This window comes from Glandiceps talaboti, chromosome 15 (assembly GCF_964340395.1).
Source record: "Glandiceps talaboti chromosome 15, keGlaTala1.1, whole genome shotgun sequence".
NCBI lineage: Eukaryota > Metazoa > Hemichordata > Enteropneusta > Spengelidae > Glandiceps > Glandiceps talaboti.
The window spans coordinates 20,702,656-20,718,850 of record NC_135563.1 but is presented as its reverse complement, the minus strand read 5'-3'; the positions used below and the strand labels follow the sequence as shown (position 1 = coordinate 20,718,850).

Sequence of the window (16,195 nt, the reverse complement as noted above, 5' to 3'; positions counted from 1 at the left end):
CTCTCTCTCTCTCTCTCTCTCTCTCTCTCTCTCTCTCTCTCTCTCTCTCTCTCTCTCCTCCTCCCTCCCTCCTCCCTCCTCCCTCCCTCCCCTCCCTCCCTCCCTCTCTCTCTCTCTCTCTCTCTCTCTCTCTCTCTCTCTCTCTCTCTCTCTCTCTCTCTCTCTCTCTCTCTCTCTCTCTCTCTCTCTCTCTCTCTCTCTCTCTCTCTCTCTCTCTCTCTCTCTCTCTCTCTCTCTCCATATTCCATGCACAACGAAAGCATCATCCCGGATTTGAAAGAGGTCACAAGGTCATTCATAAGTGAATAGTTAGACTGATTTATGATATATGTTTTATTCAGAAAGATTGCTAATGGTTACATCCACAGTACACTACCGATACCACGACAATACAGATAGCATTACATAAAGCCAAGTTGCTGAGACATAACATGGCGTTATCTTGGAATTCTGACAGCTAGCTCAGAAGGCATAAGTTTAAATGATTCAATTAAATTAAAAGTTGAATCGCATCAGAACCAGAAACATACCATATATGCCATAGATTTGCTAAATCTACATCAGGCACATCTAGAATACGACTCTGGTAGCACGGTTAATATCCTTGTGTAGAGATTTCATTAGATATAGAACGAATTATAGAGTCTCGGTTTGCATTTGTTGTTGTTGTATTTTGTATTTAAGTAAACTAACAGCCCTATGTGCAGAACGCAGATTAACCAAAGATATATTCACTACAAATTGGCCGATTACTTATAATTGTATCTGTTAATTTGTGGTCAATATTATCCGTAGATGGTGTGCGAAAGCTTGGTGTGCGAAAGCTTAAAAATTGCCATTATAAAACATAAGTAAGCGGCGTCTATTTGCTAAGAATGTCTATAAAGTTGGTCAGCAGAGTGATTTTTGTGCCATCATGTTCTCAGCACATAGTTTTGGAAGTTGTACAAGTCGTAATAACAGGTCGCTCAGATCCTTGCACATATCCACGCATGCGCTGAATGGAAGACACAAGACATAAAACCAGGCGAACAAACCAGCAACAGGCCAACCAATGATTAGCAAGACCAGTAACCAGAAAATAGACCACAACCAATCACAATTACCCATTGTATGACGTCAGAATTCCTTGTACGACTCCGAAGTCTGAAAGAAACTAACAATTTTAGATTAATGTAATTGTTATTGTTATTGGTCCGGGACTGGGGAGGGATGAGGGAGTGCAATGACAGTCCAATGAGGTATAGAGCATAAACGTACCAACAATTTAATAAAACAAGAAAAAAACGATATAACGATATAATGCGAGAAAAAGCTGCGATAGATTTCATTTGTAAGCTCTGATAAGGAAATGATCTAGTGTTGTGACGGAGTAAACATTTACCGTTTCTAATATAGTTTTGGCCATTTGAAGAAAACACAAAAATCTATGCGCTACTACATATAACTCAGCAATATATTACCCGACTCACTTTTGCAAAGGACGCCCTCTACAAAGAGTATGTGAATACTGTAAATTTTGTCCGATCCGGTCACAAGACCCTCACTGCAGGAAGTGTTTGAGTGAATGTGGAAACTGGTATTTCGTATCTGAAAAGAACATTACAAATTTTCATCAAAGTGAGTTGGGAGAATTGTTATTCTAAGTGCAATTATATTAGCCATCAAAATTAAAGCTGCGCAAGTCAACAAAAATATGCAAAATGTCCCAAAATGTACATTTCCAATTAGCAAAAAGAATGCAGACATATATTTTTCACTCTGCCAGTAATGTCAAAGTTCATTCCTTACATACGTGTGGTTTTGCAGTAATTACTCATTCAACGTATAAAACTATGTTGCATCATTATACAACAATTGTACATACAACTTAGACGTTCAAAATTTTGCAAACACATTCGAACTGGCCTAGGTGATATTAAACAAAAAAGTATAGCATGTCCACGTTACATAAACCATAAACTAGAATATACACATAAATGCAATTCATTGGAATCGTTTCCGCCTCTGCCGAGTTTCGTTTCTCGGTCATCAAATTCACAAGCTGCTGTCGGACAATATTACTAGACAATATATAATATATGTATGAAATAGCTCTAATAGTGAGGATAATAAGAACTAGTATTCCACTCCTTTGTGTTGATACGTATTGAATACCAATCACTGTACTGAAGTAAACTTATGGCAATCGAATTTGACAATTCGGAATATACAAAACTAGTAAGCTATGAGCTGACAGATATACTAAATGGAGGAAAACAAACGGGCTAACAAACGGTTGTCTGCTAAACACCATCGTACTTGCTTGTTTGAACAAATCGAGTGCAAACATGACTATTCTATTGAATGCAGCAAGGTACTATTGAGTGAAAGTATTGTAGTCTTTGGAGTACCGTTTGCAGGTCATATTTCACTACCTATAAAGTGTTCTAATTCTCTCCTCTCCAAGGTCACCCTTCTGTCTTTTCAACACTACATTGACAAATGACGTCGTTCGTGAAATTTGACGCATCTTTGGCAAATACCTCAGTAACTTACCTTCAACGATTATACAGTTTGGCTTAACAGACGTGTTGTACAATTCAAGAGGATGTATAGCAACGTAGATATGTCTGTACGTCTACAGTTGATTTAATGACTGTAGGTCGAGAAACGAAAGTCTCGTGAGTGTGACTATTGTCACAGACTGTTTATTTAGAACAATCTTACCATTGTTGTGGGTCGTGGGCGTTGTTCTGCACTAAATTTTATCTACGCATATATGTATCTAGTCCATAGGCTGAAACTTGTACAATGACGACGACGACTTGCGAGAGGTAGACGGTACTACTATTGCTTCGTAATACACGACATTTCAAAAGTTTGAATGGTGTATTTCATTTGTATGTAATTAATATGCTGTTTCTTTACGCTCGACACAGATAAACAATTTCGCTGAAAGTTGTATTTTTGATGTCAGTAGCCATGTTTTGTTTTATCAGTGGCGATTAAATTTCATATCACTAGGTGCATACACATGATGGATGTGATTGCATTGAGTAGTTTGTAGTATGAATGTCCTGCGTAATAATATCAAGCAAATACATAGTGGTATGAAATACTCTGTCCATTGGGATGTAATTGCTATTTTCGTCGTGCAACATAGCGATATACGTGTATGACATTGAATGTTGACACAGGCGTGTATCCAGTTTGTTGACACGTGTCAGCTTCGATTGGAAGTCACGTTGGCGTCAAAGTGTCTCATCGAAAATCAAAACATAAACAATGAGTGTATGGAGTTTTTCCTGGAAAGAATATGACACCATCGCATTATTAGCCGGGGTACAAGATAAATGCCATCCTGGCAATACACGCCTCCTACGTCGGCGTGTATTTACCCGGACGGCATTTATTACATACATACATACATACATACATACATACATACATACATACAAACATACACACACACACACACACACATACATACATACATACATACATACATACATACATACATACATACATACATACATACACACACACACATACATACATACATACATACATACATACACACACACACACATACATACATACATACATACATACATACATACATACATACATACACACATATATACATAAATACATATACATACATACATACATACATACATACATACATACATACATACATAAATACATATACATACATACATACATACATACATACATACATACATACATACACACACACACACATACATACATACATACATACATACATACATACATACATACATACATACATACATACATACATACATACATACATACATACATACATACATACATACACACACACACACAAATATCCCTTGTATGTAATTTTTTTATTGAAAACAATCATTAATGATTGTCTTTCACAATTTTACACAACGAAGTCAATTCTTATGATAATGAAATGTTCCCCAAAAATTCAACTTTCACCAATACTTTGGTATGACGTAAAACAGAACTGTAAGAGCGCCCCCAGTGGCGCAGAGCTGGCAAATATGAAACCACTTTTCCGACACAGTTCTTCGCATACCCCAGAGCATACCCAACGGAATTGTGATTCTACTAAATAAAATAAGAGTTTGAAATAATTGAAACTACAATTGTCTCTGCTTTCTCATCGTCCCCCCTCCACCCTCCCCCGGCATTGTTATCTACACCATGGAAATATGAGTTTATCATTCCAAATCTTCCCGTCATTACCATAGTAGTCTTAAACGATACGTGTGGTCGTTTTGTGCATGGGGGAGAGACATCGATCGCAGAAACGACCACACGTATAGTAATACTAGATTTATCATATCCCAACTTTATGCAAATACAGTCTTACACCTTCTATGATTTACCTAAATATAGGGCTGAATGAAATGAAGCAAGTATAGTCACTTATTAGAAACTGTGAAATTTGTTATTTTGGAGTGTAGTTTCAAATTAATTTTTATCAAGGAGAGAAGGACAAACAATGTTCTCGACACTTTCTTTACCATGTTTACGTCTGGCACCCCTCAGCCTGACAAGGACAATATCCAATGCTCAAGACAATTGTTTAGAAAAAGAGAATTCGTCATTCGTCACTCCATGACGCCAAATCCACTTTCCAGCAGGCAGCAAGACTTTCAGGAAGACAATCCATTTTATTCTTCGTCTATTAATCATGGAAGTACCACCCACAGTACCACCCACAGTACAAATGTACTATGATATCTGATGTGGATATTTTGGGAGTATTAGAACCGTCATCACATAACCAAACCTCCAATTCTTACCGAGTGATCCATACCGTTGTAAAGGTTAGATACATCGATATCTCGATAGAGGAGGAGACGTTTCCAAAGAATTGCAAATGCAACCTATGGTACAGTAGTTTATGTATAATGTGATTTATACCGGAATAAAAGAGTATGTAGGGAAATCGTATCACTGTCGTGAGTTTCGACTAAATATAAAATCAATGTGAAAAGTCAAGGTCCACTATGTAGTATGACCCTATCTGTCATCGGTATGACACATTTGTTGGACACATTGCTATTGGAATGCGTATGTATACGACTATGGAGAATCTGGGTGACACCTTCAGATTGATCTAGAAATAGTTATGAAGTCTTGTGACAACATTTTCCTGCCACTTATTATCCACTCATTCAAAGGATCACAATACAATGTAGTAATGTTACTATTCCTAGACTAGCTGAATCTGTTACTGTATTGATTTAGAAAGTTGATGCCTGCCATTCTTCACAAAGAAATAACCATTTTTGATAATATTTGATACACGATCAAATGAAAGAAGTTGGTCTGCAAGAGAATTTGAGGTCATTACAACTATGAGAGGCAGGAGATGGCGTGATACGGTCCCGGATGACAGAATACAACTTTCTGATATTCAGAACTACTCACAATTTGATGTCAGATGATTGAGATTTGAATGATGTGCATGGAAGCCAGACATATTGAACATCCTCGGAAGAACAAACCACACGAATTGTGCTGTAGTCATGCTTACAACTAGCCAAACACACTGCATCGAAGTGTATAATGTATATCTTACCTAAGACACTGTTAACATACGAAGTCATAAAAAGTCACCAAAGATACAGTATTTAACACATTGCAAGGGTCTAATCGTTCACGTAACGACTGTCAGAAGCAAAGTGCCTGTCAAGAGTCGAGAACCTCATGCATTCCTTGTTTGCAGTCAACTATTATCAAGACAACATGTCAAAAAATAGTTATAATGGCAATTGTGCAGCAACACACCTCACTTGCTTCAGTGCACCCACCGCCATCTTTGAGGTCACATCTTAGAAGAGAATTTTCATCTATCAAAAGGTTGGCCGCTATATATTTTAGTATTCATTTTAATTGGCGTAGTTGATGAATAACAATTCATTTAATTTCAGACACCCAAAGCAAAACTTTATCCTTGCCCCGAATAATTTTGATTATTTTTAGTTCTCTGAAACTTCTTTTTCTTTACTGACAACAAAATTGTTCCCTGTCTTGTCTAGTTATTTGACAGAAATCGTTGAAATAACTGACATTACAACATGCATATCAATACATAAACGTTACTTTTGTGTATAATTTACCAGTTCTATCTACTTTGTCACGACAGTATATATTTTAACCGAACTTTAGGCCTGTGTGTGTGTGTGTGTGTGTGTGTGTGTGTGTGTGTGTGTGTGTGTGTGTGTGTGTGTGTGTGTGTGTGTGTGTGTGTGCATGTGTGTGTGTGTGTGTGTGTGTGTGTGTGTGTGTGTGTGTGTGTGTGTGTGTGTGTGTGTGTGTGAGGAATGTTGAGTAACATATTAAATATTTGCTTAGAATCAAGGTGATTGGGGGTTGCGAATAACGAATTCCGAACCCCATCCGCATGGATTCCATGGTAACAAAGGCTTCTGCTTGAGTCATATGCGAAAGACATAGCATTATAGGACTTGCGACGGCGCACATATGACGGAGCAGACGCCCTCATACTGCTTGTGTGGTATTTTGCCTGACATGTGAAGGGTGGCCATCTTAGGGCGTAAACATCAATATTATGGCTGTAAAGTTATCACATTACATGCAGCATGCATATTTATATGATGAGGAATGTATATTAACTTTTGTAATTCAGATTTTCATTCGGATAAAGTGTTACAGTAAGGTTATCTTGCACAGTCAACATTTTTGACGAGCTACTACTTTTCGCAACTTTAATAACAAGAGTCGTGGGCAATATAAGCCTCAATTGCTGGCAAATATCCCGGATGTTCCTATTAGAATCTATGGCAAGGCAGTATATGCATAACTTTTCTGTTCAGTCGAGTATGGAATGTTATATTTTGAGATACTAAATAAATAAATAAGAATAAATATTGATGAGTCTAACTTGTAAAGAAATCGAAAGTTATTATCATATATTAAAGTTATTGGAATATCTTTAAGTTGCATGTAGGGGGTGGGGGCAAGTGCGAGTCTTGTATAAGCTTGGAAACCATCACACTGGGAGTGGGAATAAATTACGATATTGTAATAGTGGAAGTCTTATATGACAATTTTACTCTTCATGTTCCCGGCCCAGACAATCATCGAGTGACTTTAGGTATAACACTAATGTATCCCTTTAAATTCTGGTACCTGACCCTTTGCTCTTCTACAAGCTAACTAGTATAAGTAAAATTGTCTGTCGTCAGAATACATATATTGTAGTCGCAATAATAGCCTGTTTTTCGCGCACTGCTAAATTTGTGCTCACCTCAAAACTGACAACTTTTCCATCACAAAAGAAACTAGACCAATTCTACGGCTGCGCTCTCGTTAACTGTCGCCCTTTAAATTTAAAAAAAAAAATGTTGTTGTAAGTATAAATATTTCATCACCAATATTTGCTGAAGATGCAGCCGCCACGAAGTGTAGATAAAATGTCTTCCATATTCACACCAAGCAGCAGACATATACATAATACTTTGACAGCAACAATTGAAACCTTGTTGTGAACGATCTTAAAAAGTCAAAGGTTAATGTGTTGTGAGCTGTTCTGTCTCTTGCGCAACACAAGAGTTCCAACATCTGCATCCCAATTAAGAAAAGAACAGCGCTGAGTGGCATTTCCTTTCAACATCGTGTCATTTCGGCGTGCACGATACGTTACTTTGTAATGTCCCTCGTCAAGGCATTCCGCACGGACTCCCGCCAACATGTCACGAAATTTCGCCAAATCATATTTAAACAGAGGACCGTACTCCTTAACTTTCCTCCAAAATGTGGCATTCATTCGATTATACAGTTCATAATCAGCTGCGTTCCATTCTAATATCCGTTCTTTCTTCCAGTCACTTAATTCATATTTCAAATTCTGTTGTCTTTTGTTTTGTGGAAGGTAAAGTATATCTTCAAAACTCCAACACAAAAGTTTTTTCAGGAGAATGAGCGATTCATCGAAATATTCAGAAATCATAACTAGGTCGAATTCTTCCTCCGCCATTTGTATGACTTCCTGAATCTTAGTTTCGTTAGACATGTCTGGCGTGTCTAATCCAACGTCAAAAATCTGTCGATTTTTCAGTAAGGTCCTAAAGTACGGCCTCTCTTGTTCATAATATTTGGAAGGATTAGACAGGAAAACTTCTAGTGCATCTTGTTGTCCCCGGTCTTGTACGAGAGGTTTCCTTGTTCCGAATCGCATAAATCCGAATGTAGATTCAAACTGTGAAACAGGGTAACGAAGTATTGTGACGTAAATGGCAGCTGGGATAACTGCTGCGATTTCTGACTTATCAAAAGGTACGTGACTTGCAAGGATATCGTAACTAGCATTATCTTTGTGACTAGAGTTTGTAAGCAGTGGTGGTGTTTTTTTCATCTTTCTGTTGAACCGGTTGACGTATGAGAAAACAGGTGAGCTAAGAGGTAGAGCAAAGGAGAGATTATTATAATAACCATATCTCATCAATATTGCTGACACCGTGGTACTCGCGGTCTTATAAGTCTTCAAGAATACCACTTTTGTCTTCGGTCCACATGGTGATTGCCAACCTAGACTACGGCTGTATCCAGAAAGCAGTTTCCGAAGCGATGATGTTGTTAAATGACTAAAATGAAAAGACAACAGCAGTTCAGCAATTTTCAATAATTCAGTTAGATAACCTCAATACCAATGTCTAGGGTGGCAATATAAATCTGTCTGTCTGTCTTCTCTAGCTGCATGAAACACTTTTAAACAGTACGTCGTGTTCAATTCAATCAACTCAATAGCACCGCGCCATTTCTAACTGATCAGGAGGGATATTCCTCCCTCTCTGTCTCTGTCACACACACACACACACACACACACACACACACACACACACACACACACACACTCTCTCTCTCTCTCTCTCTCTCTCTCTCTCTCTCTCTCTCTCTCTCTCTCTCCTCTGAAATGCTCATGCAACGCTAACTACGCTAAGAATTATTAGCATATACATATTTCAATTGTATAATTATGTAAATAACAAGCAACATACGGCCATCGCCCTTTTGTAGAATCTAGCATATGCATCAACAGTATAAGTTTGTGTCTATCTTAGTTTCCTGGTAGCTTGTTTCCCTTAGCTGCAGCTTTAGACGACTGTGACTGAGTATGAGACTGTGTTCGTTATAAAGATTTGGAAATCATATTACTGATGGCGAATAATACAGAGACACAAAATTCTGACTTTAGTTGTAGAACGCGACAGCAGTGGTCGTATTCGTCGAGCGCCACCACTGTCAAACTTGTCATTTTTCAAATTTCTAGAAAACGCTGTATTTTAAGTGTGACGGATGTCATTGATTGACGTAATTTTCGATGTAAACAAATCACCATTCGCTGTCTAATTCTGAAAGATTAATAGACCAATTATACAAGACTGTGAGATACGTCGTGTCACTGCCCTCACCGCGTACCGGTCGATGTCTGAGGGCGCCCTATCAAGGCGTACCTTACTATGGAAGACGAGACCAATACACATCTAATCACTCACATGGACTTAGCCTTTACTTGGTTATGTAAACAAACAAACAAACAAATCAACCAAACACACTCATACAAATATATCAACATTTACAAACATGACATGGAAAATAATCTGATTACATATTATCAATATGAACTTGTCTTACGACAATTACAATATGAAAATTAACATTTTCGTTACATAATTTAGTAATTACCGTTCAAAACTCATGTTTGTGAATGTTAATATCACAATGGTATTGTTGTGTGTGTATATATATGTGTGTGTTTGTGAATGTAAGCGCGACTGAAACTCGGCTTGAAATGTCTTTTTTTCTTTTCTGTTTTCTTTTCTTTCTTTCTTTTTTTTTTTTGGGGGGGGCAGTGCACAAGGTCTTTTAGATGTGTTACAGCCTATCATTGTCGTTCTGTACAAATATTATTGGGACGGGATGGGTATTTGTCTGTATGTCAACAGGTAACTACATGTTTTATAGTTTGGGAGCATTGCATCTACCGTATGTAAATGAGATTCTGTTGTAATATTGACATGTACTTACTCGTGTGTGGCTTGATGACGGTTATAGTAATACATTCCAACGATGAATACAGACACGTAAATACAGGCCAGCGACAGTTTCCTTCGATGTGTGAAGGTATTACATATAAGCTTTGTGATTCTCAAAACAATACTATCAGCCTTCATGGTCTAAAAGAGAGAGCCGGGGAAGTTAGAAATGGTTAAAGTACGCTATTAATGCCATGTATAGGTGTAGTCTTGTTTTAATAGGATCTGTTGTGGTTTTTTGTCTTGACCCGTTTTATTAATATTGAGGACCCATGATAATATTTTGACTACGTTTGTGATTGTTATACATTATATTTCTGTACTTACATATCCAAATTTAAAGCATGAAAACATAGACACTCACATTTATCCTTATGTCACAATATGGACAATGATAGGAGTCGTTTAAGACAAACATATACATCTAAGAGAAATGTTTACGGCTAGGTGAGGAATTTGGGTTGTTGTTGTTGTTGTTGTTGTTGTTGTTGTTGTTGTTGTTGTTGTTGTTGCCGTCGTCGTCGTCGTCGTCGTCGTTGAGGAGGAGGAGGAGGAATTTGATCTTCGATCGTAGAATTATTAGCTTGACCGAACCATTACACGTACATGTAATTGACTTATGATCATTATGGGGGCATATTTGTAAGTTAGTACAGTAACTTACCCCTAAACGTTTTCGTATGTGCAATAGGTCTTTGATCGTCCTGATGCTTTCACGGTCTTCCCGTTTAAAGGTTTCGTACTTTATTTTAACGGATGTAGGAAGTTTCGTTGATCAGGAAGTTGCACTGCAAAATAATCCCACAAGATTAATTTAATTATCAGAAACCTTGAACTGTGAGAAACATTTGATAATATTTTAATTACTGTTATCATTACCCTATTTGGCCTTTCTTCACATGAATTTAGGTCACATACCAATACGTTCACATCATTTCAGACTGTTATTTGTGTCGTGCCATGTTAGTAGGTGGCACTTCCACAACAAGATGTCTAATTAGGGCAGACGACGCGTGTTTATGACATGCCTTGGTCTCACTGTACAGAACCCGTGAAAAACACCGACGAGTTTGTTTGTTTGTTTGTTTGTTTTGCTTGCTTGCTTGCTTGCTTGCTTGAAGTATGGAATGAACTACGGTTCACCATGCCAAGACATAGAATGTAAGTAGTGTCCACAACTTATCAAAGCCTAGACACTACTGGAGCCCGGGGTCCCATGAATCCCTTTACCGACAGACCACTCCACAGTTATAACATAGGGTATGACTGTTACTGTAGACACTACTGGAGCCCGCGGGTTCCATGAATCCCTTTACCGACAGAACACTGCACAGTTATAACATATGGTATGACTGTTACTGTTACATTATACAAATGTAACTTCCTCAGATGTAAGCATACTAGTAATAAAAACACTGACTGAACCTACATGGAAGGCACCCGCTGTTATTTTTGTACCAGTTGTCATTGTTTTTACCTAAATTTGTCTTTGCGTGATGTATTTCATTGAAGCAAATTCACTTGTACTTTTTTTGAGGTTGGATCAATGGTATGGACACGTGTAATCTGTGCGAGGTACCAGCAGTCCTTATTGTGTTACGTTATATGAAATACGAATAAGACATAGTGATAGACCATGATACACGTCAACAAATTGCATGTATACAAACAAAAGTTCTTTGCCATGTCGTCAATAAAGCTAATATTAGTAAAGTGCTAAGCATCATCGGAAGAAACACCAGCTCTTGTGACAACGCCATCAAAGAAACTGCCCACAAAACCCTAGTCCGCCGGAACAAAATTGGAGTACTACGCAAATATCTGGGATCCCCACCATCAAAATAACAAGACATCACTTTAGAAAATACAACGTTGCGCAATATACTTCGTTGCTCAAAATGACAAAATCTAAAGCTAGAGTTACAGATAAACTGCATGACTTACAATGGGAAACACTAAAACATTACAAGACCAATGACTATGGACAAATCTCCATCTACAAAGAAATCCATGGTAACCCCCCCCCCCCCCATATTCAAACACTTCTTCTGCAAGTAAACTTACAAGAACTGCAAACTAGAGCGCATTAAAAAAAGTAAACTCATCACATCACTTCAGTACCACACTGACCTGTGTGAGATAACCTCTAGGTGTTTTGCACAGGATAAACTCATCTCATAATTTCTGTACCACACTGACACGTGTGTGATAACAACAAGGTATTTGAACAGTATCAAGCAGAAGCAGAAGTAAATACACACACATGTATCTGCAGCATTGTCACGTACAGTCAGGCTTGGGATCTAAGGCTTGATCAAACGGTAGATACTGTCATGTCACAGCTACAAATGTGGAGTGTTACGATTCACAGACCTAAATTTTATCCATTAAGGATATTTTGGTAAATTTTCATTATGAATTCTAAATTGAAGTCAAAAAGCATTTAAACTTTGTACACACAGTGACATTCTGTTACGCCTAACAACATAGGTCTTTGACATCTCAATATTGGGTATTTCGAAATTGTTTGTACCAGGTACGATTGAACTGTCAACAAGTTTTAATATGACATGATGTGTTAATTTTAGAATTTCATTATATGACTTCATTGTTTTGTAGAAGTATAATTATGATATTACACAACTATTTTATGGTCTTTGATATATGAACTTGTATTACTAATCTAGAGAAGGTGATTGGATATTAGATCTCAGAAGATGTCTTTCATAAGACTTAAGAATACGTCATACTCTAAGAATGGAGATTTGTGTAAACTTTGAAATGTATTTAAGTAATAGGTTTTTAGCCCATCTTGGGAGGAACGGAGACGGAGATTGGTCATGTAATAAAATCAACCAAGTGGTTAGCTTGGCGTTCGTTGAACCAGATACGTATGTTTCGTTGTGAGTTCTACTCAACGCAATCCAAGTCGGTACGGTACCTCGTATAAGAGATGGTTTGAGAAGAAACTAGTTGGTCGGCTAATTCAACGTTTTAGTCTTAAATGGAACAGACTGACGATTGGAACAGCAATGCGAGTGAGTACTTCCCCGTTTGAACATCGTATATCGATAAACTACACAGTAAGCCGATCAACAGCGTTTCAGGAGCAGTGATATAGCCTTTATAGGTTCAATGAACTTTCGACGTTCTAGCTACCATTGGCCCTGATATGATATTTATCACGACACATACTTTAATGCACATGTATTACGATGCCTTGGTTTGTATCAATAACACATTATGACGACCAAGGAAAATTGTTCGCTCACCCATAATGTCTATAGTTAGAACATGTTCAATTTGAGCACATGAACAAGTCTCCGTAGAAGACACACTTCCCTCAAATACTTTTACTTATATGTGACTGAATGGAACCGATGTCATTTAAAAGAAATCAGTGGCAACAAATAAATACTAAAAAGTGTCAGACTCTGTAATATGCAGGAAATGGATTAGTCTAGTTCGCCAGACAGGGACAGTATTACATATTAAAAACTTCATCACTTTCCCAGTCTAGTCAAGGCCATTGCTCGAGCACAGATATCTGTGCTCCCCCCAACCATGTTCAAACATGATGATGTCCTCGAATCCTCTCGTGATTTTAGTTTAAACAGACTGGAGGTGGAGACTTGATTTGGATATTTACATATCATATCAGTCCTACATCCTAGAAACATGAGAATGATGACGACAGCCTGTCAGTTTATGATGGATTACTACTGACATGCGCCGTTTTTGCTTTACTCACTGTGGGGTAAAACCACAATTAAAACCTTTCGTCAGGGCCTTGACTAGACTTGGGAAGTGGTGAAGTTTTTAATACGTAATACTGCCCCTGTCTGGAACTAGACTAGAAATGGATGGATATTGATGACTGATATGAAGCGTGCGCTCGTGATTACACGGGGTTAAACACTTGAATGGAGACTCTATGTATTAAAGTTTTTGAGTTATGCAGTAATATATTGATTTGTTACTCCAAATATGGGCATCAAAAGTAATTCTTATGTATCTTTCTTTTCTTCTATATTACCTGTAACCATGATTGAAATGAAATTGGCAGAAAATAAATACTACAAAGTGTCTAATAGGCAAGACTTGGATTGATTTTGATAACAGAACCTGAACGTAAAGGTCAAAGGTCAAGGTCTTAAAGCTTTATAATAAAGTGGTAGACACTTGAATGGAGTTTCATTGTTTTTGAGTTATGCCACATATATTGATTTTTAACTAGAAATATGGCCATCATTCAGTCAAATGTGTGAATGCCATGTAACAAAGTGACATACATATGTCCCATATGACATGTCACCTTTGTGCCAGATTTGAAAGAAATTGGGACTGATGGAACCCATTGTAATAGTCCCCCCCCCCTTCCAGGCAACTAAAACGGTCATAACGGATTGTATATTGGTGATATAGAGAAATAAGTGGACTGCCATCAGTGTCAAAGTGAATCAAATATCAAAAGCAAAATATATCCAAATTCGTTAAGTTAAAATTCTCTAAGGCTGACGTAGTAGTCCGTTTGAGATATTTGTGAATTATTTTGACCGTTCTCGCAAACCAGAGCTGATATTTATTCCGCGACACTGCGAATGACGGATGGTGCCGTAAAAGAGTAAAAATAGTTTACGACGATGAATTTTGACGTACTGTGTGAAAAAGCCTCAATGGCCAGAATTATTTATATTGTACATGAAGACGAGACCACACTGAGTGAAAGTAGTCCTTTCATCAAACTGGTCTAACATCACGAACATCGGACAGGCACTGCATGCGTAATAGTGGTGTAAAAGGTCAACCGGGTCACATAATGTACGTCACATGCAAACTGAGACATTGATCTCAACATGAGCCATTAATGTTATTTTGAACTTGTCTTGTTTGATTTCGATAAATGACAGTGTAGTACTGTATCATTTTACATGTCTTAATATTCATCACTGTGTACATCATGTACATGTAATAAACAAACGAATCTTTATCATTTGTCTGAAACGTGAGTTTAAACCTACCTTGTTGTCAGAAACTGGGGATAATTCCCCTTTTAGATAGTTAACCTACACAGTAATTGTTAAAGTATTTATTGAAAAATTCATTATGAGACAATTTTTCCGTGCTTGCTTTCAGAATGATTAATACATTTTTGAGACCGATGGTACAGAGGATTGGAAGTCACGGAACAAAACGTAACCAATTGCTCCGTATTACAAAAAAGTTTTGATTTTAACGGAGTGTGTCCCGCAACTTTGATATTGTCTTTTCTCTTCAGTCATCTTTCACACCATTGCATATCTTGACTATATCTAAAGAATCAACTAAAAACTTGTTTGCGTTTTGCTACCATGTAAATTCGAACGAATAAAATGCTTCTAATTGCATTTATTACCATTCTAGCACCGAAATTTTGATAAGTTTATCAACAGTCTAAGCGTACCCATAAAGATCTCGCTTATCGAACTCTAAGCTGTACGTACAATGGCCAGATCAATTTATCACAGAATCTATACTATTACTACTATTTGAAAACTACTAACGCTTGTTGCTCATAAATGCCAATATTAGTAATGATTGATTACAGACAGGAACAGTTGCTGTTTGCATTTGTCCAAGCTATCGGTTAGGCGTCACCAACTAAGGGAGTGTCCACAATAATTGAGGGGGGGGGCGAGGAGTCTCCTTTAGAGTACTGTATTTTTATGTTGACTCCCCTCTCCTTCAAACAAATGTATACCAAATGCAAACTGAATGCACCCCTTAAGGTCTTTTGATTAGTTTCTTCACCCATTATCGGGTTGTGAAATTCTTAGCTACTACATGATACATAGAATATTATTTAAGTTGTAAATTTCATTGATTATTCATTTGAAATGAAAAAAAAAACTACATCAAATGGGCATAATCGGTACACAGGCAGGCAGACAGACACAGACACAGACACAGACACAGACGCAGACACAGACACAGACACAGACGCAATGACATACATACATACATACATACATACATACATACATACATACATACATACATACATGCATACATATATACATACAGACAGACAGGCAGACAGACAGACAGACAGACAGACAGACAGACGCATTCGCACACCAATGCAG

The 16,195-nt window shown here is 37.5% G+C and overlaps 1 protein-coding gene and 1 long non-coding RNA gene across 2 annotated transcripts; both read right to left on the bottom strand.

Moving 5' to 3' along the window:
* Positions 1 to 335: 335 nt before the first annotated feature.
* LOC144446121 (uncharacterized) lies at positions 336 to 2,679 on the bottom strand. Its single transcript, XR_013481958.1, has 3 exons — positions 2,539 to 2,679; positions 1,473 to 1,590; positions 336 to 1,146 (listed from the first exon to the last, which is right to left on the bottom strand). It is a non-coding gene; the product is annotated as an uncharacterized LOC144446121 (long non-coding RNA).
* Positions 2,680 to 7,537: 4,858 nt separating this feature from the next.
* LOC144446328 (galactosylceramide sulfotransferase-like) lies at positions 7,538 to 10,208 on the bottom strand. The gene is made up of 2 exons (XM_078136074.1): positions 10,063 to 10,208; positions 7,538 to 8,618 (listed from the first exon to the last, which is right to left on the bottom strand). Exons 1-2 carry the CDS (start codon positions 10,206 to 10,208, stop codon positions 7,538 to 7,540), a joined length of 1,227 nt encoding a protein of 408 aa, XP_077992200.1.
* Between the last annotated feature and the right edge of the window lie 5,987 nt (positions 10,209 to 16,195).